General features: G+C 35.5%; 1 protein-coding gene across 1 annotated transcript in view; it reads left to right on the top strand.

The window, feature by feature from the left end:
• The window catches only part of DMD (dystrophin), a gene marked incomplete at both ends in the record, with an annotated part of 1,915,324 nt that overhangs the window by 608,272 nt on the left and 1,279,561 nt on the right, over window positions 1-27,491 (top strand). The window contains 3 exon segments of the mRNA XM_084258879.1: window positions 5,142-5,229; window positions 13,230-13,471; window positions 19,560-19,740. Of these exon segments, the coding sequence (XP_084115005.1) occupies window positions 5,142-5,229; window positions 13,230-13,471; window positions 19,560-19,740 (511 nt within the window).

Raw genomic sequence — 27,491 nt, 5'->3', positions numbered from 1 at the left:
AATCAAGGTGTTTATTAGCAGAAGAAAAGGTCAGAGAAGTTAAGGGGTGAAGATGAGGTGGGACCATGTTGAGGATTTGAGCTTTTATTTGGAATGAGAAGGGGAGCTATTAAGAGAGTTGAGCTGACTTCTGCTGCTACTGGCTTCCTCTGTCTGCTGTGTCGAGAATATGTCATCAGGGAGCAGAGGGAGAAGTAGAAATGCCATTTAGTATGCTATTTTGAGATATCCAGATCCCTGAAAGATGATGGGTTTTTCGACTAGTGTGGTTAACAGTGAGCGTTGAAATATAGCATCACTTTCTGGCTGTGTTTTGAGGTTAGAGTCAACAGGATTTTTTGATGGATTGAATGCTGGGTTGGAGAGAAAGCAAAGTCAAGAGGATTCTAAGATTTTGGCCTGAACAAATAGAAATATAGATGGAGCCCTAGAGTGCGCTAAATTTAGAGGTCAGGGAGAAGAGGAGGAGCCTGCAAGGGAGAGTGGGCAAAGACAGTTCTTGAGGTGGGGTGCACACTCCGTGTGCTTGTAGCCTAGGACCCCAAATTAAGAAATAGTTCCAAGATTTTTTCTGATAGCCCTCTGAATCACAATATGACAATAAATAAACTGAGGCCTGAGGATCAACTACTGAATGTAGTAGCCTGGAGGCTAACGGGAATGTGAATAGTGGCAGTTTTGACAGAACTGAGTAAGGGGAAATGTGTGACCCCCTTTTTTCTAACAAGGGTCTGTTTTCACTTTGCAAAATAGACCTATAGAAGCCCTTGTCCTCCTGGGTGGCATACCATTCTATAAAATAAAGGATGCACCCTCCCTCTATTTTTTTTAAAGATTTATTTATGCATACAATTACTGGGGTACAGACCAGAGGTGCAGGGGTTGTAAGAGGATCCACCAGAGACAGAGTGGGGAGCAGAACAGGCTGATCTGCTGAAATACACTGCTGAGGGGAGCAGCAGGCAAGACAGGAGAGGTCTGCTGTGCCAGGTGGCTATCTCCCTGGCTGGCCGGGGATAAAACTGGTGCTGCAGAGGCTGTGGACAGCTTCACAGTGCTGTGCTTAACTTCTTGCGCCACCCAGGGGGGCTGCACCCTCTATTTTTCAGAACTATGTTTCTCTTCAGATTTTGTTTTTCATTATTGTGTGATTTGTTTTTTACTTCTGTGCTTTTTACATATCTTTTGAGAAAATGAGGGAAGGTCGAAGCATTAGAAACTACTAATCCATCCTATGTTAAAACAACAGTGCATATATTTTATTTGAGGGCAAGTGTATGTTTAACCAAATCAAGGATAAAAGGGAGTTTCAATAGCGTTTATTCAGTCAACTTCTTTAACACTTTATGTGTGGTTATTGTATGCTTCTCAATACATTTTGTAAGCAGAGACGCTTTAATGAACTCTTGTGGCCAAGATTTTTCCTGTTTGCTTTTGAAATGCATCGTGGTCTCCTTCATTAGAATGGCCACATGTGCCATTTTGTTTGTGTAATAAATGACTTGAAGGGCCTCCTCAAGTCCTCTCAGAGTTTCAGTATCTTTATTGTTGCAGCACATAGAAAATACTGAGGCTCAGAAAGGTTGAATCACTTTCCAAATGTCAAGCAGCTAGTAAGCAGCAGAGACAGAAATCTGAACCAACTCAGAACAGAGAAACTCCAGAACTTTTCATTACTTTCTATACTGGCTCCTTGCTGTTCTAACTTTCTGTACTTTTAATCAACTTTCTGGGGTTGTATCTGAAATAGAATGCTTTTTGGAATCTTCACTGTCTTGTTCATACTCTTCAAGATACATTTGTGACAGTATTTCTCTTTATTTTCCAATACTTCTCCTTAAGGTGATATTTCTTACCAGGACCTATGCATCATCTGAACCGTGACAAATATGCAGAGGCTATTAACTGCTTCTTTCTTGGCCCTGTATCTCTATTTATGCACCCCTAACTCAGTTTGCATGCAGTAGACACCTGGCGAGGGGGTTTAGTAATTGAGCTGTACACAGAGTTGCCAATCAGTCTACAAGTTGTCAGTGTCTGTTCTACATTCTACATGACCAGACCTTCCTTCTGCTCTCCTGGTGTTCATGTTGCCTTCACAGTTAAATATTTTGAGTAGCATCCCTGACTGCATTCAAATTGTCAGGTCACCTTTTCTGTGAATTGTAGTCAGATATGCTCAATTCTGCTTGATTAATATTCACTGAAATATCTCTAGAAGCAGCAGCATATGTTTGAAAGAGCTGACCTTGTAAATAGATGACCAGGGTTCTAATATTTGATCTAAAACTTTCTACTTCTGTGATCCTGGACATATGACTTAATCTTATTGATGCTCAATTTTTTTCTTGTGTAAAGTAATGCTGGTTTTTTCTCTAGTAAGACTCACTATAAAATCCATTGAAAAAAATGTACATAGGTTGTAATTTAGAGGACAGCGAAAGGATCTGCATTTTTATTATGGTTGTGTCTGGTCATCTGGTCACGCCTGTTTTCAATTATACCACAAATCTCTCATGCCTTGCTTTCCTCATCTGTCAGATTGGGAATAATAGTACCTACTCCATAGATTGTTGTTTTGCTGTGGTGGTTGTTATTGTTATTATTTATATTAGAATTATTGCAGTAATGTCGTTAACCAAATAAGCTACTTAAGATCAAAAATCATCCATGAAATAATTAATTATAACTGTGTGTCTCTGCTAGTAATGCTAATTGATTAGTCTGTCATATGCTTAGAATAAAGAGATTATGATCATGGCATTTAGGAGGCCATTGATAATTTATTTTTATCATTTATGAAGGCAATAAATGGTATTCTCATTCTACTCTTTATGTAATTTCATGTTTTGAAAAAGCAAGCAGTAGCGATAAAATAGCAATCACTGTGATAGGAAAGGCTAACTCTAAAGCTGTTTAATTCAGGAAACACCAATTTGCTGTAACTGTTCTTATTATTTTGTTGTAGTACAAATCTTTTTCACTTATTTTTCCCCTCTGTCTCGCCACTCCCCTCCTCTCCTCTTCGCTTTCCTTTCTGATGTAGTTCAAACCTTGAATACCCTCAATCCTGCTGTAGCTTTTGATAGTTGTAAATACTATATATTTACTTAGAATGTGCTTATTTTTCTGATCTAAAGTATGCAATGTCCTTTACAAATAGCAGTTACCTTTCAATGGAGAATGAATTTAAATTATGTGAAAACGTGTGCTGTAAGTTGCTAAGGATGATTTCAAAGATGGAGGTTGAGAAAATGTGAGCTTTGAAACTTCATCTAAGTCCTTACCTTTAACACGATGTTGTGGTAACTTTAGTTTCATGAATTTCCTGGTTCAACTATCAGGTTAGAACTTTCAGTGGTTTTATAAACAATTCAATAATGCCTTTGTGTAACTGACTTTCAAGATACCCCAGAAGTTTTACTTGCTAATTGGAATCTTGGGACCATATAATCCCCAAACATCATAATCTGTGTTCATGGAAATTTTCAAGTACAGTCCAAGATATTCAAATGTGTATCACCTATAGCATTGCTGACTGATGAGCTGAACCTGAGTTTTGACTTGCTGCCCTTGACAGCATCAAGTAAAATGTCTGTTTTCCAGTGAAGTTAAAACTGATTTTAAAAAAGACTATTTGAATAGTGCTTTAATTCACTCTTTACTTATTCTGCTATATTTTAATTAGTATTTTTATATTATAGCTCTTTCCGATTGAAGTGTTCTATTGACTATCACTGCTTTAAGTTTCTGTATATTAAACTGTGAATCCAATAATCCTAGTTCATGAACTTTTTAAAGAATAAATTTATATTATCTTCTGTTTAGTTGTAGTTCTTTCTTTAGAGCATATTTCCAAACATTTAAAATCATATAGTAGGCTATTTGTCAAGCAGCCTCATCATTTGGTGTGTTTGGGAAATAGTCTAGATTGTTACTTCTCTGAAAGGATTTCTGATGCTGCCGCATTAGCTACATTTTTATCTATATATCTATGTGTACATATATCTGTCTCTCTTTAAATTGAATTAAAAGTTACCTGCTTACATGTTTGAAATCCTCAATAACCACGTGTGGCTCGTGGCTGCTGGATTGGACCCGTGCAGATGTAAATTATTTCTATCCTTGCATCGGGAGTTGTGCAGAACAACACTGCAGAGTATGCAAGTGTCGATTATATGCCCTCCCACCTGGCCCCATGTATTACACCTTAGAATATTTGTTTTGATGCCTGTAGATATAAATACATTTTTGAAAAACAGCCTGATGGTAGAATAACCTGGCACAAATTCAAGTGAATTTTTTAACAATGCTGCTGTTTAGTCATACAAGTATCACTTATATGTTAAGTACATTATAGCTTGCTTTTTCTATGGGAAGTTGTGTTTGAGAACATATAACATACATTGTTACATCCACATTTTCTCAATGACTATAGTAATGTAGTTCTAATGCTTCATGTATGGCTCTTAGGTAAAGCCATTATTAGCTGAACTCAATTGTATTGAATGCTCTTCTTCCATTTAAATAATTTTTATGTTTAAAAAATTATTAGGAGAAATGAACAAAAGAAATTAGAAAGCCTTTTGATACTAAGATGATATTTTGTTGAAATGGGAATACTTTGACAATTTGAGAGAGAAAATTGAACCCTTGGTAAATATGTGTTGAAATTATTAATGGTAATATACTTTTCCCATTATATGTACTTACTGAATTTTATATTTTATTTTAATGCAGATTATATACTTGTGTATGAGAAGTACTTCTATGGTTTATAATTAAAATATAAAAATTAATGATCTGACACTTTATTCTATGTGTCAGATTTGACTAGAATTTGACTTTGTTGGTTCTTTTTGTTTGGCAGAGTTACAGTGCATCTGAAACTATTATGGGAAAAAGAAGTAAGAGTGGAAATCTTATTATAAATAGCAGTTCAGTATGGATATGACTTGTACTTTCCTTGCCATTATGATGCTTCTGGTGCCTAGGAGCTTGAGGAAAAAAATCTTTAGATTCAGATGATAAGCTGACAGAATGAAATATCTTTAGACTTAAAAGGGCAAATAGAAGTTATAATTACTCTGTAACTTCACAATCTTTGTATTGAAATACTCACCTTTGTTATCATGCTGCAGGCCATAGAGCGAGAAAAAGCCGAGAAGTTCAGAAAACTGCAAGATGCCAGCAGATCAGCTCAGGCCCTGGTGGAACAGATGGTGAATGGTAATTACACGGAGTTGATTTAGATAATCTTCTTAGGGATTTGATAAACACATAGGTTCATATTTATCAGCTAAATTATATCAGACAATCACTTCCTGAATGCAAATGTAAATTAAAGTCAGTTTGTGAGCTTTTTATTCGTTTTTAATGCTAAGCAAATTATTAGAGAAAATTCACGTTGGTGTCCAGGAAAATGGGATGTGGTCGAATATTTTATCAATCTGTTATAGAGAAATTAATTTTAATGCAAACCCCGCTAGCATTTGTCCAAATAATTTCAGAAAACAAGATTTGCAGAAATAATTGGAAATGTAAGCAATCATATAATATATGTAAAGTGATTATAATCTGATTTTAAATAATTCTTGCAATGTACTTTTCCACACCAACTAAAATTATGTGGAAGACTTCATCAGCATACCTGTTTGCTAATAATATATCTGACATTTTTATGTTGCTTTTCATATTTTGCACTCATTTCAAAAATGTCTTGGGGAAATCTTTATTTTCTGACTTCAACTTATTTTGACAGAGGTAAAAGCAGAATCAACAAAATTTTTTATTAATAATGTATGAAGATTAATCTTTGATAACACTTAGTGCCACAAAAGCTATCTGAACAAAACATGTTATTGACACATCATTTGTAAACAAACTTCTTTCAGACTGCCATTGTTATATTACTATATTCATTTCAAGATATTAGTAATTCATGGAAATCAGGGAGTATGCTATTTCGAACCAAGATTTTTGTCATTTTTCAAAGGATAGGTTTATAAGAATGTCATAACCAAATGTAACAAATGTTTTTGTGTGCATGTTGACTTTTTCCAGACTCTGCTTGCATTCTGGTCCATAAATTCCATGCATGAATTATTCCTTGCCTTAATTGCCATGTTGGCATTAAAAAGTTCAGTGATCTTCCTAGGAAATCAATTCATTTTCTTCTAATGAGCTCCATGACTGAGAGTATTTGGCTAAAAGTAAAAAACAAGCAAATATGACAGCTGAGGATTTGGTTAACAAGTAAATGAATATATAGACAATGTAAATTCTAAAAGGCTGTTGTTTAGCTGCATGTTGCTAGGTAGTTAGCTGAGGAGTTTGATAGCAGCATATTCTTTCTAAATAAAATATGATCTGAAATATTCTTGTAGCTGTTATATAACTTTTCTGTAGGAACTACATTATCACCTTTTCATTTTAATAAGCCAATGTAAAATCTGTACTTCTAAATGGTCTCATTTCTTAATTAAATATCAAGCATATCTTACCTTAGATCATCTGATAGCTTGCACTGAATTATTCAAAAAACAGTTAAAACTTAGAAATGGAGGGGATGATTTTTTGGGGGGTGTAATTAAGACTACATACAAGAATTAAAATGATCATATGAGTAGTGATAATATCTTCTCCTAGATTAATGCCCTCATTGCTCTTTTGGAGCAATGAAGAAAAACCAGGATAGATACAAGGTCTTTAATAAATATTAATTAACTTATTAAATTCTGTTTAGTGAAGCAGAATTAAGCAGTAATTGAGATAATGACATAGGTAATTTTGGTCAGAAAATAATAATAGTTCTGAAAGTAAATGCTAACCTGTGTAGAAAGCAAAGAGCAACGAAGAGTGGGGTGTGATATAGGGCATTCTCATTGACTGACTATGTTGATCAAATTTTAAGATTCCCATTTATGTCAATGAACATTTGTTTAGGGCCTCGCTGGTGGCCTAGAGGTAAGTCTCAGTGCTATCACCACGACAGCCTGAGTTTGATCCACAGGCAGGGAGCTAACCCACATGGTGCAGTAGACCTCTCCTGTCTCACAAATTGTTCTCCTTAGCAGTGTATTACAGTAAATTTGCCTGTTCTGTTCCTCACTCTGACTGTGGCAAATCCTCTCACCCCATGCACCTCTGGCCTGCATCCCAGTTCTTCTATATAAAAATAAATAAAATCCTGGAAACAAAAGAAAAGAAAATATGGTTTAAGTAATATGTGATTAAACTAAAATCTGGCCTACAACTAGAGCATAGTTCTGCTCCTCCAGTCAGTGAAACAATTTATATAATTACTAAAAAGTTGACTCAAAAATTCTAACTTCTCTCTGTGCCTTTTTTTTTTTGGGGGGGTGGGCTTTCACAGAATAAATTGCATCATTTTTTTTTCATGTGATTGCACAAATTTTGAGTTAAGTCAGACACCCAGCAAGTTCTAGGAGTACCTGTTAGGGTGTATTTCAGTGGACTCCTAGCCTTAATTTATTATGACTCTTCTAGCTCAGGGTCCCAAACTAGAGATTACTGTTGTGGCACATGAAGCTGAAAGACAAATTGAGGTTCTGTAAACTTATTTCCCAGCAGTTATCTCAGTGAACCATTTAAATTTACAAGACCTGACTTCCCTCTCTCAAGTTTTGGCTATGGAGTTATAATAAATTTCATAATGACGTAAAAATATACACATTCACGTGCTTTTCTTCATAGAAAGGATAATGAAAGCTGAATCAAGATACTTCATTTAGGATCTCATGTAAATGGCTGTTCATTTGAACCACGTATCTTTGCATCAAAAATAATAAGATAAAGATAAAGCATTCTTGTACAATGTTATGTTATGCAGCTTATTCAAATATATAAACAGTGTATGTGTGTTCTACCATGGTAACAGCATTTAACATAAAATGTATGTTATATGTCTATAAACATACACAGAAAACTGAATTTTCTACTTAAAATTATTTATTGTAAATTACTTTCTAAGACATCTAGAATGATTTTGAAACCCCTCTTTTAAATTTTCCCTGTGAATGAAAGTCTAAGACATGCAAAAAATATTCCACAGTACTTATATTTTATATCAGTTTTCACCCAAAATGGTAATTTTGATATTTCCTAATCACGTTTGGACATTTCTAAATACTGAAAAACTAAATGTTCAATACCACTTAAGAGATGCAGAAAGCAAAATCTGTTATACCTAAAGGCAGTTTTCTACAGGAATTCAAGAAAGGTACTAAGGGACTGGGGTAGGTGTTATGATTTTTAAAAGTGCAGAGATTTACCCAGATATCAATATAGAAGTGTCCTTCTGTTGGTGTTGCAAAGTGTTAAGGACACTTGCATGCCTTAAAAACGCTCATTCTTATGTTCACTTTTGCTGGGTTACATGGAAGATATTGTCAGCTGAAGATAATTCTCTTTTGGCTGTATTTTATCAAAAGCAAAGGGTTGTGTGCAGAATATTAAAATACAGTTAGTTAGGTTAGAATTTTACAGTAATGATTTATATTTGAAAAATATGCAGAGAATCTTATTAATTTCCATGGAACATTTTAAAACTAAAACCTAGAGGTTGCATTTCCTTACTCTAAAGCTGTACACGAACATTGTCCTTATGTATGTCCTAGTTCTTTCAGAAATGGTAGGTGATATTTATGATCACCAGAAAGAAAGACTACAGTACTACTGAGAGTGTTAACTAAAACATCATGTTTCTGGAATTTTTGACGTGGATTTTTGGTGTAATTTTAAACTTATTTGTGTCTTTTTAACTGTATTTTAAAAGTAACATTAATTTGAAGTTCCTATGTCAACATCAACTGATAGATAATTATGAGAGTTTGATAGAATATTGAGTGGTGGAGTGAAACCTCTTCTTGGGGAAATTTTTCGCAAATATAATCATTATGAAATTTATTGTCAATATATGTCAATGAAAATTTGTTTAGGGCCTCCCTGGTGGGAGTCTTAGTCTCAGGAAATTTTTAATTTCCTAGAACTTTAGTGAGAGTAAATGGAAGACTAGACCAGGTAGCTAGTTATCTACATTTCTTGTAACTGTTATACAAGTAGAGGAATTTTCAAATTTTTATTTCATTTAAAAAAATTACAGTACATCCTTATTTAAGGTTTATTTTTGTATTTCTTTAATAAATCAAAAAAGGTGTAAAATAAAATATTTAGAAAATCTTAATACCTATTTATGACAAAGAATCTTGCTGCTGTATCATGCTGTTGATCATTAATTAATGAATTTGGATTCCTTAAGATTTTATTTTGAACATTTATTAACTGTTCTGCTTACTTCATAGCAAAATATTTTCAGTGTATCAGTGAGATGATGGGGTTTCAGGACAATCTAAAACATTTTTATACCCAAACACAAGTTTCATCTATTTAGAATTAGGCTTCATTCTTAAGTTATTTTCTGTAAAATGGTTTTCCTGAATCAGGATATACAGACTCCTTATCAGTCAGGCTTAACAAAAAAAGGAGGAAAACTCTAGTTTAAATATATTATTTTCCTTTATTAATGTAAAAATGAACAAAAAATAACTATTTCAGGGCATTCATTTGAAAATACATGTAAGTTTAGCTCAATTTCCCTAAATTATAAAATGATCTCACCACAACTTCCAAAAGAGGTACTGGGATATAATTATCCAATAGCGGTAGTAGTGTTTTCGGCATTAAATTGTGCTTCACTTTCAATTTCTAATTATAGTTTTCCTGTGTGTTAATTAAGAGCCTGAAGACAATCACATTACAGAAATGTTTAAATAAAAGTAGTAATTATTAATATATTAGACTAAAAGAACAGAACATCTCAAAACCGTCATCCTCTGAGTGTTAGATTATAGTATTTAAGTTGATACCTAATAGTAAGTCTGCTAAGGATGGTAATTAAATATCAGACTGATAACACAGACAAGGGACCCTCTTTTCTGTAATATTAACTATTGTGCTGTACTTTCAGTAGTGTTGTTGATAGCTCAGTTAAGTACTTTCACATGAATGGTGTCACTTGAATTTGGGCAACACTATTTTGTCAGATGGGCAGTGGCAGGTATTATAGCCAGTTTGGTTCACCTCAGAGCCAAACCTCTCAGGATCTTTTCCTCACATCATTGTGAAAGATTTTCAGTGGCATTAACTCTTCCATTCATATTTTTTTATGGAAAGTGATGTTGCAACTGGCCTGTATACCAGTGAGGCATGTTCATCGCCCTGTCCATAATATAGTTCCACTTTCTGCTGTTGTACCAATTTCCTTTTCGGTTACTCTGTCCTCAGTTCTGGGCAAGTTGATTTACATTCCTGTTTGATTACATTCACAGTTATAAATGTTGTTAATTGATGGACACATTTTTCTTTGTTTAATCTCCAAAGGAAGAGTGAGTGAGTGAGTCTGTGTGTGTGTGTAGGGAGGAGGTCACAGTGGTCACTGTTGTCACAAATGTGAGTAGGATATCTGACCTTTTTTACTTACAATTTGATGATTTTATAGAAATAAATGAAGAGAGCTATATTAGTAAATGCATGTATTATATTCAGTGTGAATGTTATATATTGATAGATATACTAATATTTAAAAATGATATTTAAAATAGTAGCAATCGTATACAGTCAGTGTGGTCAAAGAAACCTCTAGACTTTAAGCTACAATACTCAGACGATATCTTCACAGACTCTGAATAAATTTTGATTACATTTAGACTATCACAGTGACTGTCAAATGGACTTGTAATGACCCTCACTTAATGTGAAACAAAAATAGGAGACCATTTATTAACAACTTTATTTTAAGGTTCATTCCAAATATTCTTCTAATTCAAGAGCTCTGAAAACACAGGTTTTACATTATTCTACCCTGGCTTCATGGCTAATGATGAATATACTTGATGAGGAATACTTCACTTTAAGTGGCAGTTTTGAAGTACTTTCATGGAAGGTGGTGTACAATTAAAATTATTCTAACAGTCTGTTATGCACTGTACACAAGTAATAAAATTAATGGATGCACTTCAAGTAATGATCCATTTCCTCTGGGTGCAATATATTTATTCATAGACTATTTCAGGGGTTGTTTAGAATATGCAATGTGAATGGATTATGATCTATTATCCCTGAGACTCTAATGTGTTACTACAAAATGGCTTTCATAAGTATTGTTTGTGATACCTGGTAAGTTAGTGTGTTTGTATTCTTAAGTAGCTAACAAAGAAATTAGAAAAACAGTTGCTCAAATGATTGGCACTTAAAAATTTGCAGATACCTACACTTACACGGTCATAAAACTTAAAAAATTTTGTTGTATTAAAGAGCATAAATCTGTGAAATGCAAATAAAATGATTATGTATATAAAATATAAAAATGATTCATATGTGCATATACTCTTAGGAAACACTTAGTAACATTATTTATTCTCTAAAGATTTTAAGGGGCTTTGTTTTAATATCAAACAGTACAAGATAATAGGTGGCCAATGAAATCATGAAGTTGACTTAGTGGTATTTTTAATTTTAAGATACATACCTTAAGTAATGTGACATGTGACAGTGCTTTCAGTCCCTCTCTCAAGTATTTTTAATCCAACTTGAAGACAGACTATTTGTTGTTTGTGTTTGGCTTTTTGTGTCTACGGTTATTGCTTCCCTGATGTTTGTATTCACATGAGGTAAACAATTTGGTGTGGAGTGAGCTCACAAGTACAAGATATTTATTCCATATCTACTCTAAGCTGGGGACACTGCTTAGAGTAGTGGTTTGGTAGCTTAACAGTTATAATAAAATGAAAATTAGAATATCTGCATAGAGGAAAGTGAAGGAGAATAAAATAATACCATGTTGAATTTAAATACACAATTTTACATCTTGAAGAGTAAAGTGGGAGGCATGTGCAAGCTAGCAAATCCACAAGCATTATAATTTGTTAGAGGTCCTTCACACTTTTTCATAACTTACTTGGCCAATAACTAAATCAAATTACCAGAGAGTTGAAGAAAATGAACAACATTCATAGTGCAGATTCTCTTGTACAACTTGGTCATTCACTAATTCTTTTTACCCCTTAGATTTTGAAGCTGGACAAAGGCTCTTAGATTGAGTTTTTGTTCCCTTTTGAGATTAATGTGGATATATGTAAGAATAGGAAATATTTAAATATTTGGTATTAAAACTGTATAAGAAATATGTCAGTGTTACAGCTATGTTTAAAAATGCTCATTTATTTTATGTAATGCTATTTATATCATAAAACTATATATAATTTATATATTGTATATGAATTGCTATTATATATAGGAAAGAACATCCAAATTTTGTGAACTAACATTACAGTAAATATGTTAAAGCCTATCTCAGCATCATGTTGCCATACTTTCATGCTATGTGTGGGACTATATATATTGATATTTGAGGTGGCATTAGCCATGTATCATATTGTGACAAAACTTAAATGAGATAGCATATATTGGAAGACATGACATATACTTCAGAATACATAGGTTCTTCAGAAGGCTGAAAGTGAGAATAATGTGTTTGTTTCCATTTTGAACTTTATAGACATTGCCTTATTGCCTATTTTGGTCTTGCTGTAGATGATTGTAAAATTTGGTGCAGTTTCCCCATTTGTAAAGAAAATCGTGTTAATATTAGAGAGATTTTTTTTCCAGTGCTTTTTTCACTTCTTTAAGCCCATGGATAGTCTATCTCTCACTTTTTAAAGCTGAAACAGGATTACTGATTTTAATAAATTCTCACTTTTTTTCTTTTTAAAAAACATACAAATAATAACAAAGCAATTAATTCCCAAATGCACTTTAAAAATAAAAGTGTAAGTTAGTTTTGTAGGTACATATTTATAATGCACATGCTATTTGACGTGTATTTGGAAGCATGCAAAAGTTTTTTTCTCTTTCACTCTGTATCAAAACTTCAACAGCTTTTGTTTTTATTTAAATATAGTCTACTTTTCCACATCTTCCCTCATGTATCCTTATTTACTACTTTATTGCATTCATAAATTTTGTTAAGATATACCTCTTAAAATTTGCATTCAGTAATCAAAAATCATTTTGCTTCTATTCTTCGTTGGTCAACAGTTTGCTTGAAATCATCCCTGTAATGAAATACTTTTGAATTTGAGACCCATTGGTTTGCAGATAATGTCTTTCAGTCTGTGGCTTCAGTGGCTATATTTTTAAAATCTTTCTAGAGGGTGTTAATGCTGACAGCATCAAACAAGCCTCCGAACAACTGAACAGCCGGTGGATCGAGTTCTGCCAATTGCTAAGTGAGAGACTTAACTGGCTGGAGTATCAGAACAGCATCATCACTTTCTATAATCAGCTACAACAATTGGAGCAGATGACAACTACTGCTGAAAACTGGTTGAAAACCCAACCCACCACCACATCAGAGCCAGTGGCAATTAAAAGCCAGTTGAAAATTTGTAAGGTAAGAATTATCCCTCCACTTTGGAGCATGATTAATTAAGAGTTTCTTTGCAATTTACAGAAGAACAGTAGCATATTATTTCATAATAAATCTGCCCCTTTAGGTGTTTAAACACAGTAAAGATCAAGCTATAAGCAAAGGAAATCAATTTAAACAGGTAATCTATGGCTCCTAAAAGAAAACCAGCAACCCACCAATCACACTTTTAGAGTAGTTACACATGGCTAATTGATTTTGACAGTTTACAAAATGGTGACATGCTTTTGCGATATGAAAACTACGTGCATCTTATGAGAAATGGCCAATAATTTGGAGCTCTTTCAAATGACAGCTCACGTGCTAAGCACTAAACTGTTTCATATGTTGAAAAGTGGAATCCACACAAGCACAACAAGCTGATATCCTGTATAATCAGATTTATGAGGAGAATCTTTCAAAATGAAAACCCACTCAAACTAGGCTAATTCGTGGATGGCTAATTTCCAAATATACTTTTTTAATATGCTTGGATATTGAGGAAGCACAAGGGATAGTACCATTATCCAACACCAAAACTGTTACCATTCATGGTACAGAATGGCTCACAGAGAATTTTGGAAGTTCAGTGATAAGCATCACAGGAATGTGGATAGGAAAATAAATTTAATTCACAGTCCTTCCTGCCTGCAGAATCTGGGCCGAGCTCTTCATTCCCTGAACTTTACCAGAAGGCAGATTTGCTGTTTTCTGTAAACTCTAATTTGCTGGGTTACAAGAGAAGGGTGTCCAGTAGATCTGGAGGGGAAAATAAGATGAAAACATGCAGGGAAGGAGCTAAGAAAAAGATTTAGAGTGTATCTTCAAGTGAAAGAAAGTATGAGCTATATTGTAATATAAATAACTGGAGATTTTTGCTTAGCTACCTAAGCTATACACTTTTCACGGGAAGTGGGAAATTGATGAGAAGATCATTGAAAAGGTTTCCAGGATGAACCTTAATGATAGACTGGGCACAATTAAAAAAAAAAAAAAAAACAATGAATGGGGACCTATCTGCACACTGCAAAGAATGCTGAACTAACCCGAGATGAGAGATCTAGAGGTGACTTGCTTGATTTGGAATTTGTATGGAGCCCAGAAAGTATGGGAAATTCAAAACTCTTTGAAAGGACTTGAATATTCTTCAAATATTGGACCTGTAGCTTTGCTAGCAAATACATACACTTAGAAATTATATATTTGGATAAATAATATCGTAGAGAAAAGCATTTAGTTTGTTGGGCAGATATGCAAGACTGTAGAATTTCTATTTAGAATCATTTTGCTGTTACTGAATAATATCCATGCCCACCCCCTTTTGGGAACCAGTGAAATATGATACCTACCTTATTTCTTGCAACAAAAATCGCATATTACCTTAACCTTTTTCTTCAAATTCAGGTATAGACATTTATAATAATATCTGTAGAATACATTTATACATGAAACAAACTTTTAGTTTCTCTAATGTGACCAAGAATGAAGCTAAGTGTATTAGCCAGCTTGGGCTACCATACCAAATAATGTCGACTATGTGGCTTAAAGAACAGAAATTTATTCTCACACAGTTCTGTGTTCTGAAAAGCCCAAGGTCAAGGTCCCACAGGTTTCATCTTCTGGGGAGAGCTCTCTTTCTGGCTCGTTGACTGCTACCTTCTCACCGTTTCCTCACATGGCCTTTCCTCAGTGCATGCGTTATGGGAGAGAAAAGTCTCTTTCTCTTCGGTTTTTCTTTAAAGGTCCCCATCGTATTAGATTAGGACCCCATGCTTAAGACCTCATTTAACATTAATTATCTGCTAAACATCCTTTCACCAAATACAGTCACATGGTAGATTAGGAATTAAACCCATAGAGTTGTGAAAGGGGGGCACAATTTAGTCTATTGCATTCTGAACTTGCCCCTCCAAATTCCTGTACATCTCTCATGTCATGAGCCTCAAGTGTCCACAAATCTTAACTAAGTCCACCATCAACACTAAAGTCCAAAGTCTCATCTGAATAACCACTCAGGGCCTCCCTGGTGGCAAAAGGGGTTAAGCCTCAGCACTATGAACCTATCCGCAGTCACCACAGCAAGAGTTTGATCCCCAGCCAGGGAGCTGACCCACATGGCACAGCAGATCACTCCTGTCTCACCCACTGCTCCCCTGAGCAGTGCATCTCAGTAGATCTGCCTAGTCTGCTCCCCATTCTGTCTCTGGTGAATCCTCTCACCCCCCGGACCTCTGGCCTGTACCCCAGCTCTTGTATGCATAAATAAATAAATCTTTAAGAAATAACACTTAAATGAGACATGGATTAGACCCCCATATGAATCATCCTGAGGCAAAATTCCTCTTCTATGAACCCATAAACCCAGATAACCCACATGCTTCCAAAATAGGATAGTGGGGCAGATGTAGCGGGGCATTGCAAAAAGGAGGAGAGCCAGACAAGGAACGGATGATGGGTTCTCATTTAATCCAGAATCTCACAAAGCAAATTCCAATGGATTTTAAGGCTCTTCGACTTGATACTCTGCCTTCCAGATCCACTCGGGTGGAGGTTCAACATTCAAGACCTACTAAGGTGGCAGTCCATTTTAGATTTTAAGGCTCTTCGACTTGATACCCTGCCTTCCAGATCCACTCGGGTGGAGGTTCAACATTCAAGACCTACTAAGGTGGCAGTCCATTTTAGGAGTATTAGGGTGAGCAGTCATTGACCCTACCCTCATAGTTATTACTGAGACTAGAGAGCAGAGACATGAAGTAAATGACTAAATTAATAGATGTAAAATTAACCATGGGACAAAGGATGTTAAACAAGGTACAGACTTTTGGGAGAATGTCTATCAGGGAAACCCTGACCTAGACAGATCCGCCAAGGGCAGCTGCCTTCAGACAGGGGCATTGGATTGAACACTTTCTTGAGGAGTAGAACTTAAGGAAAGATGGAGGCAAGAGGCCAGTGTGAATGCTGGACATAGAGGGACTGGGGTGCGGAGAGTAAGGTGGCAGGTGCAGGTGGAAAGGAAGATGCAGGTGGAAAGTAGGTGACAAAGAAAGGACTTTGAGCATATGCTAGGGTTCTGGTCTTCATCTGAGAAGCGAGTGGAGATCTCTGGAGGTTGTATATCTTGAATCTTCTTCCAGGGCTGGGGAAGTCATCCTAAGTGAAATGATTTTTTTTCCCCCCTGTATCCAGCCCAAAAGTTCCAAATTGTGATGAGAGTTCCATTCCTCTTCATCATACCTTCCTCTTTCTGCCCTATTGGTTTCTATTTATTTGATGAATCATCTTGGGTACAGTATTTTTTTTTTTAAGATTATTTACACAAGAACTGGAGTACAGGTCAGAAGCGTGGGAGGGTGAGAGGGTTCACCAGAGAGAGTTGGGAGCAGAACAGGCAGGCTGACTGAAAGCACTGCTGAGGGGAGCAGAAGGCGAGGCAGGAGAGGTCTGCCATGCCATGTGAGTTTCTCCATGGCCAGCCAGGAATCGAACCTGCGCTGCAGAGACTGCGGACAGCTTCACAACGCAGTGCTCAACCTGCTGCACCACCAGGGAGGTCCATGGTACAGTATTTTTAGCAGTATCCACTCAATTTCATTCCCACCACAGTTGAAATTATACTGTTTGGCTGTGTTTGTGATAGGTAAATAAATTATTCCATCCTGTTTGTCAATATATTTTATTTGGAGGGTTTTGTTTTTGTTTTTGTTTTTTAACATTACAGCAGTTTAGCTCAAAATACAATTCTCTGTAGAACTGCTTCATAACATGTTGGTTGTTAGGGAGCCCTTTAGGAATCTGAAGAAATCCATGGGCCCTTTCTGGAAAAATATACAAAAGTTTTTCCACAACATAAACATACAATTTTAAATGATAAACAGACTCATGGAAGATGCCTTACTCTGGCGGATCAACCACATTTAGACCTTTTTATGGAAATAACAAGTAATAGTTAACATCTTTTAAATGTTAAATATATCAGGGCAAAATGATGTTGCCTGTGATTTACTCACAGAACTTTAAGGTCTCAACTGAACATTTGCCCAAATGTTTTATTAGTTTCAAAGTCCCCTTTGTTTTGCAGAACACACTTAGCTATACTATAGGCTTTGTCTATAGCCCCCTAAACAGAAAGAATGAAAGGCCCTCCATCTGGCCAAATGTAAATCAGGTTCTTAAATGTTTCACAGCAGATGTCAATACGGGTATTTGCAAGCCTAGTGTACAAAGTGCATGTCTACATTTCTATAATTAAAAACACAGGGTACCTGCCCTTTATCTCTTGTCTTAGTCTTCATCCATGGATATATACCTACCCTTCAGAACTTGATTGAGAGGGTTTATATTTGAGTGGGAGATGTGGGTTAGAGATTTAGATATTTATCTAAATTTATCTAAATGTCTTTGAACTTCACCAATCAAAAGATTTGGAATATCAGATTAACCTACCTGGATCAATTCATACTGTTAAAACCACATACCAACATTTCTCTGAAATCTATCTTTATATCTTCTAAATATCATAACAAGAAGCATGGCCCTTTAGGTAGTCTTGCTACTATAAAAAAAGTCTGTGTGATATATTTGGTTTAGTCTATACTAAGACAAAAGTTACTCTCTCCAAAGTAGTATGCACGCATCCAGAAATAACATCATTTTTCTTTTCACTGTTCACTTTGATTTCCAGGAAGCCCAGCTTTATATTTAGTTCATAATTACCATAATTCTTTCAATTTTCTCCTTCTAATTGGCTTATGATCCAGTTTTTAAATTCTAATTATCCTGTTTCATACATTTTAAATGATAAATAATGTGGAAGTACTTTTTTTTCTAAAGGTAGCACAGGTACGGACTAAAAGAAAGCAACCATGGTATATTAATAAAGAACATTTGGAATTTCAGTTTGAATTAGAATTATATAAGTAGCAGATGCATATGAATTGAAACTTCATAGGAAATAAAAGAATATACAAATATTTATATCAAGAACAACATTATTCAAAACAAATATATAGCAAACCACAAATTTGAGCCACATATGTAATTTTAAATATTCTAGAAAAAGTATTGAAAAAAAGAAAAGGACCAGATACATTAATTTCAAGAATGCATTGCATTTAGCTTGATACATCAAAAATAGTATAGCAGGGTTTAATCGCTATTCTTAAACTATGAGATAATTTATAATGATACATTTCCAAACTAAATCTTTAAAGTGCAGTAAGTACATATTTTGCAAGGATAGCACATCTAAATGTAGCCACATTTAGTCACATGTGACTAATGACTACTGCCTTGCATAGCCCAGCAGAATGGCCTGGTGTTTGTGGCTTCCAAACAAGAGTACTCGTGCATGAAAGGGGCTTGTTCTTAACAACCCCGACCGTGTAGAATGGAAGAACAGCAGAACAGTCACCTTAATTCAAACAGTTCAGTCAGAAGTAATGAGACCATGCCAAAGTTAGATAGCTCTAGAAATAAATATATATTAGATTATCTATATGCATAGTTAATTATTGATAATGCATGTAATATTAACATATAAACATTTGCAATTTAACAGTATGCATGTAGATAAATGTAGACTTAAGATTATGCTCAAATTTCATTTTCATCTGTTCACTACATAACTTTGGGGCTGTATGCTGCATAGATGGATTAAGGAAAAAGTAAATATTGTTCATTGAATGAGCTTAGAGTTTGAAGCAAAGGCACACAGTTTTGAGATAAGAGTTGTACAGGCTGACATGCATGTTTGATTTATGGAAAGGATTTAGATCATAGGACTTTTAAACTGCACACACTCATGTTCATTAATGCTCTAAATGATGTTATTTTGAAATTTAAAGACAGTTCTCTACGATGCTATGTATTGAAGGAAACACCAGAGTATACTTAAATCGATAACCTGAGCTAGTGTCTTGCCTAAACTGTCATGAGTGTTTCTTATCAGTATTTTGATAAGGTCATTAAGTTAAGCTTGCATCACTGCCTTTTAACACCTTTCTTTGCAAAAAGTAATGTATGCAAGGTAGAAATGTTATTTATTTTAATACTCTCAATGATGGTGCAGGATGAAGTCAAGCGGTTGTCAGCTCTTCAGCCTCAAATCGAGCGATTGAAAACACAAACCATAGCCCTGAAAGAGAAAGGACAAGGGCCAATGTTCCTGGATGCAGACTTTGTGGCCTTTACAAATCATTTTAACCAAGTCCTTGCTGATGTGCAGGCCAGAGAGAAAGAGCTACAGACAAGTAAGTAAAAATACAGAAAATGGCTAATGTGATATTTTCTCAATTAATTATTTTTAGGGAAAAAAGTACTAGCATGAAAGAAGAATTTCTGTCAAAGTAACCACCTTCCTTACAACCTGTTCTAACAGTTACTGAAATTCTGTTGTTGCAAAACTTACATGCTTTGTTTCCATTCCACCCATAATAATTTTGTGACCCTGAGTAGCAGAAGATCATATGTCTTATATAAGCATAACTTCTGCTTGGTGGGTTGCCAATTTCACAATCAGACATTTTGAACATTGAAGAAAAGAAGAGAACAGTTGAGTCCCTGTTGATGGGTTTTCATTAAATTCAGTTTGCTCTATGCATGAGGATATTTAGCTAAGCTTCTTACCAATACTGTGATCAACTCTCATGAAGATTATTACAGCTATAGCACATGTATGACGACTGAAATTCAGCAAAGGGCAAATTATTCTTTGGGCTACATTTTACTGTTGTATCATAATAGCTATGCAGTGTACTTTTTCTCATGTAATGATATAATGAAGGGGAACTATTTAAATGCATATCCCATGAGGAGCAATGTTTTTAAGATGTCTTGTCTCACACCACTTTTTGAATATTAATATTTAATATCTGGACCAAAATATCCTTACTCTCCATCTTTTTAAGACAAAAGGTTCTTTGATAGAAAGGTTTATGAACTTTTAAGAAGTAATAAATGAGGCACAGCAGACCTCTCTCTCCCACTGCACCCCTAAGCAGTGTATTTCAGTCAATCCACCTGTTCTGTTCTCCACTCTTGTCTCTGGTGAATCCTCTCACCCCCTACCTCTGGCCTGTACCCCACTTCTTCTATGCATAAATAAATAATTAAATCTTAAAAATAATAAGAAATAACAAACAAATTTTTGGTTCACTGTACATTTACTTATATAATATAGGTGTACACACTAAAAATAGAGAATAAACTTTGGTTTTAAGGTATTAAACTGATAATATTTTTTAAATCTCACCCAAATTGGTTGTGAAAAGCACAAGAACATGTATTTGCTTTCTACTAAAAGTTTAATTAATTGAAAAGCCATTTTTATCGCTTTTTCTTTATAAATATCCAAAGAAATTACCATATAACATTTCTACAGTGAGTATAGTGATATACATGATAATTTCCTCATTTTCCTGGTTATTTATTTATTTATTTATTTATTTTACATATTCACTTGCTTCATCGAGTATACAGGAAAACTTGGTTGGAGGATAGGGATAATATATCAGTTTTGATGTTAGCTGCAGGTATTGAATTCCTTCTTTAAAGGTACCTGCTGGGTTTTTGTTTTCATTTCTTAGTGAGGTCATAGGAGGAACTGAATAAAGCAAACGGTAATTTTTTTTTTCTTTTACTTCAAAGTCATTTATGCTGAGGGATTTATTTTCCTGAAAGGAAACTAAATAATGTCAGCTCCCTCTAGTGGATTTCAATGTATTTTTACTGGCCCTCTATAAAATCAATGGGGGAAAAGATTTTGAATGTCCTAAATTTTCAAACATTGACCTATTTAACAGTCGTGCATTGTGTCTTGTTGCAAATTCATAAACCTCCATTAATAGCATACCTTTTAATGGTTACACTGTAACTGGTGAGAAAAAGAGCTTACTGGAAAATTATTTTAATTTACATTTACCTATTAATTGTCCTAAGGTCCAACATTTTTCCAATTATTTTAAAGATTTTCAGATTCCTGATGTTTGCTGATCACCTATGATATCACAAACTAAATCTATTTTTAACGTATATTCAGTCCACACAGACATCAGTCTATTCTTTCATATCATCATGTCCTCCCATTCATACATATGAAGACCACTTATAAAATTACCAAACATCTTCACTTCGTTTATCTCTAAATAAAACCTTTTCTACTTTAGTTATCAAAACATTTTTTTAATATGTTTGCTTCCATTCTTTTGGAAAACTTGCCTGATTAATAAACTTTTAATTATTTACATTTCATATATGAATCATAAATTAAAGTATGTATACATATTTAGAATCCATATGTGTTATATAATATATAACTATAAAACTTTATGTAATGCATATATTGCATATATAGTTACACATTGCATATATAAAATATATGCATATATCATGCATATATGTGATTTGTAAATAAAAATTCACCATATTAAGTCATATTGTAGCTTTGTTTGTTAATTTACAGTTATTTTCCTTTTTTAAAAAGATTTATTTATGCCTACAAGAGCTGGGGTACAGGCCAGAGATGAGGGGAGTGAGAGGATTCACCAGAGACAGAGTAGGGAATGGAATAGGCAGATTGATCGAAGTACACTGCTAAGGGGAGCAGCAGAACAAGTCAGGAGAGGTCTGCTGCGCCATGTGGGTTGCTCCCTGGCTGGCTGGGAATCAAACTCATGCTGCAGTGACTGCAGTTAACTTCATAGGTTTTGCCATCAGGGAGGCCCTGGGTTTTATTTTAAAAGCACTTGAAATTTCTGGAAGAATTTCATGTGAAGATATTAGGTAACCTAATTTGTATTTTTGAAAGACCTAACAGGTATGTAATTCATTAGCTCGTTTGTGAGGAACAGTGGAAGAAGGCTGAGGGAAGTAGGAAGAAAAGGGAAATTATAGACATACGGGCAAGAAACCATATGACTCTTAGAGTAGAGTGCATGTAACCCTTGAATGAAGCAATGATCATCTAGGGAGGTGTGAGGAATACTCACCAAAATTACAAGGAGTAAATTTTTCCTCCTGTAGGGATAATAGAAGAAAATTTTTGGGTAGCCAGCAAAAAGTATGCTTTATGGCTATAATTTCAAGCACTGTGGTTAGTCCCTGCTTCTCCATGTTAATATGCTGAGAGATTGGGAAGGAAAAAAAAGGTTGCCTTGAGCTAACTCTTCCAGCTCCAAGTCAGAAAAATGATATAATTTACCTGTATATATACGTAAATGATTCTTATATTCTAGGAGGCACAACCTATACTACTTTGCTCTGTAACTCCAGAAAAAAATAGGGAAAATTATAAATTAATAACAGACATTTTTTAAAACCAACTATGTACTTTGTACCAAGAGATGAAAAAATTGCTCTTTGACCTTGAGAATCTTGGTAACATGAATGGCAAGGGGAGCATAGAAACTAAAAACATTTTAAAATTTTATTTTGTAGGTATTCTTGGAGATAGGTTTGGTGAGACAGTAGAGCTAATAGTAAAAATTCATAGGAGATGCTGGGAAAAAAAACTTATATTATGTTGTAATAAATATTTCAGTAGTATGGTAGTTTATACTTACACACATTCGATTAGAAAATTATAATTAAAGTAGAAAATAAATCAGTTGTTCAAGAGGTGAATATTCGAGCAGCATTGTGAAAAATACCCAGAATTCAGTTCATTGCAGACGTGTCTTTTAAAAAATTTCCAAAGTGGTCTTTGATACAATTTCTGTAAACCCATCTGCTTTGCATGAATGGAACTTGAGCTGCGGGGACTTCTACAGAGAGGCATGAGCACAAAGGATGAAATTAAGTGATATAATTTGTTTGGAGGATAGGGTGTTAATGGTGGTGAAAAATTGGATAGACAAGCTGATGAAATTCCAATCACGGAGATCCTTGAATATCAAACTAAGAAGTACCTTATATTTTGGCATTAGAAGTTCAAGAAAAATGAAGCAATATGGATGGGTTTTAAGCTGTGATGTAACATCATAAACTAGTTTTGTATTTTCAAAGACAGAGCATAGTAGGTTGAAAGGAAGCAAAAGCACACATGGGGGATGCGGAAGGATCTTGTGATGTCTTTTGCTTGTGCAAGGTAACTTATGTGTGGGGTACTTACAAATACAATTTTTTTTAAGATTTATTTATTTATTTAAACAAGAGCCAGGGTACAGGCCAGATTTGCAGGAGGGTGAGAGGACTCACCAGAGACAGAGCAGGGAACAGAACAGGCAGACTGACTGAAATACACTGCTGAGGGGAGCAGCGGGCGAGACAGGAGAGGTCTGCTGTGCCATGTGGGGCCCTCGCCGGCCGGGATTGAACCGACGCTGCAGAGACTTCAGGCAGCTTCACAGTGTGGCACTTAACTGCCTGCGTCACCAGGGGAGGACCTAGATACTTACAAATACAATTCTTAATCTTTTCTGTGCTGTATTTTTCACAAGTCATTCTGTGTTTTCTCAGAGTAGAATGTTCTACCGTGCTCACTTTGCTCTTGCTGCAGGCACCTCCTTGTGTCTTTCATGACTGCAAACACTCATGCTCCTGGACCATTACACTGTTCTCCACCTGCAGTTCATGTCTCCACATGCAGCCATGTCTCTCAAGAGTCCCTTAGCCGCCGGACAAGTGCACATCCACTCACAGACTTTTCTGTTCACTCTGCAGCCATTTGCACTCATTTTTTATTATACTCATTTTTAAATGGAGGTAACATTGATTTACATAATTGTTTGTATTTTGAGAGTAGGGGGTCCCCCTCTTCTTGTGTTATTATCATGGTGCATGCTCCACCAAAGCATCCACTGTCTACCCCGAGAGTCCATTGTGCTCCCTCCTCATTTTTTTTTTGCCTTTCCCTGCCGTCCCTCCTCCCCCAGATCCCCGAGTTCCACAATCAACTACCAAGGGCCAGTTTTTAAGTTTCTTTTTTTTTTTTTACCTGATTGTTTGTTTGATTCCTCTATATTCCATTTTTAAGTGACATTGTTGGTGTTTCTCTTCTTCTTTATATACTTTTTAAAAATATTATGTTTTCTTTCCTTGCATAGAGGTGTGGGGTGGGGGAGGATCCACCAGAGACAGAGTGGGGAACAAAACAGGTGGATCTACTGAAATACACTACTGAGGGGAGCAGCGGGGGAGACAGGAGAGGTCTGTCACACCATGTGGGTTGCTCTGTGGCCAGGGATCAAACTCAGGCTGTAGTGATGATAGTGCTGAGACTTAACTTCTGGGCCACCAGGGAGGCCCCTCTTTTTATATATTTTTATTGTAGGCAATGTTTCTATAGGATATGAAAATTTTAAAAATAATTTGAAAAATCTGCTTATTGACCACTAAATTTAATAAAGTATTGTTAATGTCATTGATTCCCTCTTGCCACTCTCAAGTTCCTTTCCTTCTCCCCAGGGCCCCCATCACAATAATCCTAAAGCAGAGCATATTTTTTTTTTTTGGTACCATATTCTGCTCTTCCCATGAAAGCTACACTTCCCAGGATCCTTTTCAAAATTGACTACCTGCTTGGTTCAGCAAGTGGGAGGCTCTTGGAGGGTATTAAAGATGAGAAGAGGAAACAAACTGGAATTTGCTCATCCTCTTTCCTTGCCTCAGTGTGTATCTCCATCAGTGGCTAAGAATGCTTTCTTCAAGTTTCTGTCGTTGTCCTCTGGGAACAGCAAGCCTCAGGGATGCTGCATTCCCTAAGGGAATCTGTCTGTGAACACAGCTCCAGCTGGGTGGTCCCGATTATTGGTTTCTTATAACACTATCTCCCACCCTTTCCCTTTGGCTCCCTCACCTTTTGGATGATAATGACGTCCTGCTCTTCCTATTCTATGAATTTTCCACCATTTCTTGTACAGGCCTTTATTCCAACATTTTTGGTATCTAATTCTTAAATTCATTTTATTGCATCCTCTAGAAGGAACTTCTCTTCCTCCCTTCCCCCTACTTCCCCTAGCTCCCAACCCCATACCTTAATTTCCCTTCTCTGCCATTTATTTTCATTAGTTGTTACAATCTATTTATATGTTCATTTCCTGACTCACCAATTAGATTTTAAGTACCACGAAAGCCTAGGCTCTACTTTCTAAATTTCCACTTCTTGCATCCCTGATGCTCAGAGCAGTGAATAAATATTTCCTGAATGAGCAAATAATAATGACCTCAATTAATTTTGTGAAAAGCATCAGCATTCCCATTTTTACAAATAAGGTCTAAGAAACTAAAATGTTAAGTAATTTGCTAGTGCTAGTAAATAGAGAGACAGTTCCAAAGCCAGGTTTACTGAACTGCAGAATCAGATATCCTAATTGTCATGCTGCACAGCCTTTTTCTGTAAAAACAGAATAGAGAAGCAATATGTTTTGATGTTCATGAAAACTTGTTGATCTTTCCTAATAAAAAGTAACTCCAATATCATCAACCCTTGCTATACTTATCTCTCCCTACTGACATGTATTCATCATCTGGATAAAACTGGACTGATTAATATCACCTCTCGGAAACTTCCGTTTGTCTTAGCCACTGTCACAAGGGAAACAAGCAGTGTTTTCCAGAATGCACATGTTCAAGTTCAAAAAGCCAAATTTCATGCAGTTTATAATCCATCAAACAGACACCTTGTCTGTTTCCATAGACTCCTCCCCTTCCAGATCACCTGCTCAGATGTCTTCTCAGACATAACTCTTCACTCCATTATGGGTAACTATTTATTTTACTACTATTCATGAGGTCTCTCTTCACCTTTGTTTTTTAATAATGATCTATCATTCAAATAAATGTATCTAGTCAATAGAGAGAGAAACACATTTTTTTTTCTGTGAAAGAAAACAGTGAGTTTTAAGGTACCACAGAGATTTTTCAATATGAAATCAGACATGCAAAGATTAAATAAAGCCTCTTAAGATATATTGGTGCATGGACTCCCAAAAAAATAAAAACACACTGAATATAATTCTAAGTATTCATTTCTAAACATGCTCAAAAATTACCTTTGCCTCTTGAAAATATCATTAAAGAACATGCAAAATACCTGCCTATATGCTTTCATTTAGAGTAGGTGGAATGAGTATGTGGAAGTGACACCTGTATCCTACCTTATATAGATGTGTCTTAAATCATGACTTTCAATATAGTGATTAAATTAATATTTTGAACTGTGCTTTCATCCACTTAGGAAAATTATGTTTTTGTTTTTTTCAAATATCTCTTCTGTCCCACTATCTCTCTCTGTCTCTTTGGGATGCACTTATGTTAGGACACTTTTTTCTGCCTTTCTTCTATGCTTTTTATTCTCTCTTCTTAATTTTCCTATCTTTTGTCTCTCTATGTTCCCTTCCAAAAATATACATTCTTCCTTGTCTTCAGGTTTACTAAGTCTCTGTTTTGCTTTGTCTACTCTACTTTAAACCCCAGTCACTGATGGGCCTCCCTGGTGGCACAAGGGTTTAAGTACCACACGATGAAGCAATCTGCAGCCTCTGCAGCATGAGTTTGATCCCAGCTGGCCAGAGAGCAACCCACATGGCGCAGCAGACCTTTCCTGTCTCGCCCGCTGCTCCCCTCAGCAGTGTATTTCAGTCATTCTACCTGTTCTGTTCTCCATGCTGTCTCTGGTGAATCCTCTCAGCCCCCACATCTCTGGCCTGCACCCCAGCTCTTGTATGCATAAATAAATCTTTAAAAAGAAAACACCCAGTCACTGAGTTTTTACTTTACATTTACTTATTGTTTCAGTTCTAGAATTTTTTGATTCCCCTTAGAATCTCTTGTGCCATTTTCATGGTTTCCAGTTCTCTACAAAATTTCTTTATCTTGGCATTAATCTCCTTGAACATGGTCAGTCTAGCTGCTTATGCCACATATAGTGTATGTTCATATGTTATATATGCATATGTGCATTAAAGTTTGGTAGTGGTTTTGACTTTGAAACCAAATGAGCCTGGTTTAAAACCCTGTCTCTTACTTGGAAGTGATGTGGGTGAGAGACGTGGGGAAACTGACC

Source organism: Talpa europaea (assembly GCF_964194135.1).
Source record: "Talpa europaea genome assembly, chromosome: X".
In the NCBI taxonomy this organism is placed as follows: domain Eukaryota; kingdom Metazoa; phylum Chordata; class Mammalia; order Eulipotyphla; family Talpidae; genus Talpa; species Talpa europaea.
This window is presented reverse-complemented; position numbering and strand designations above follow the sequence as displayed.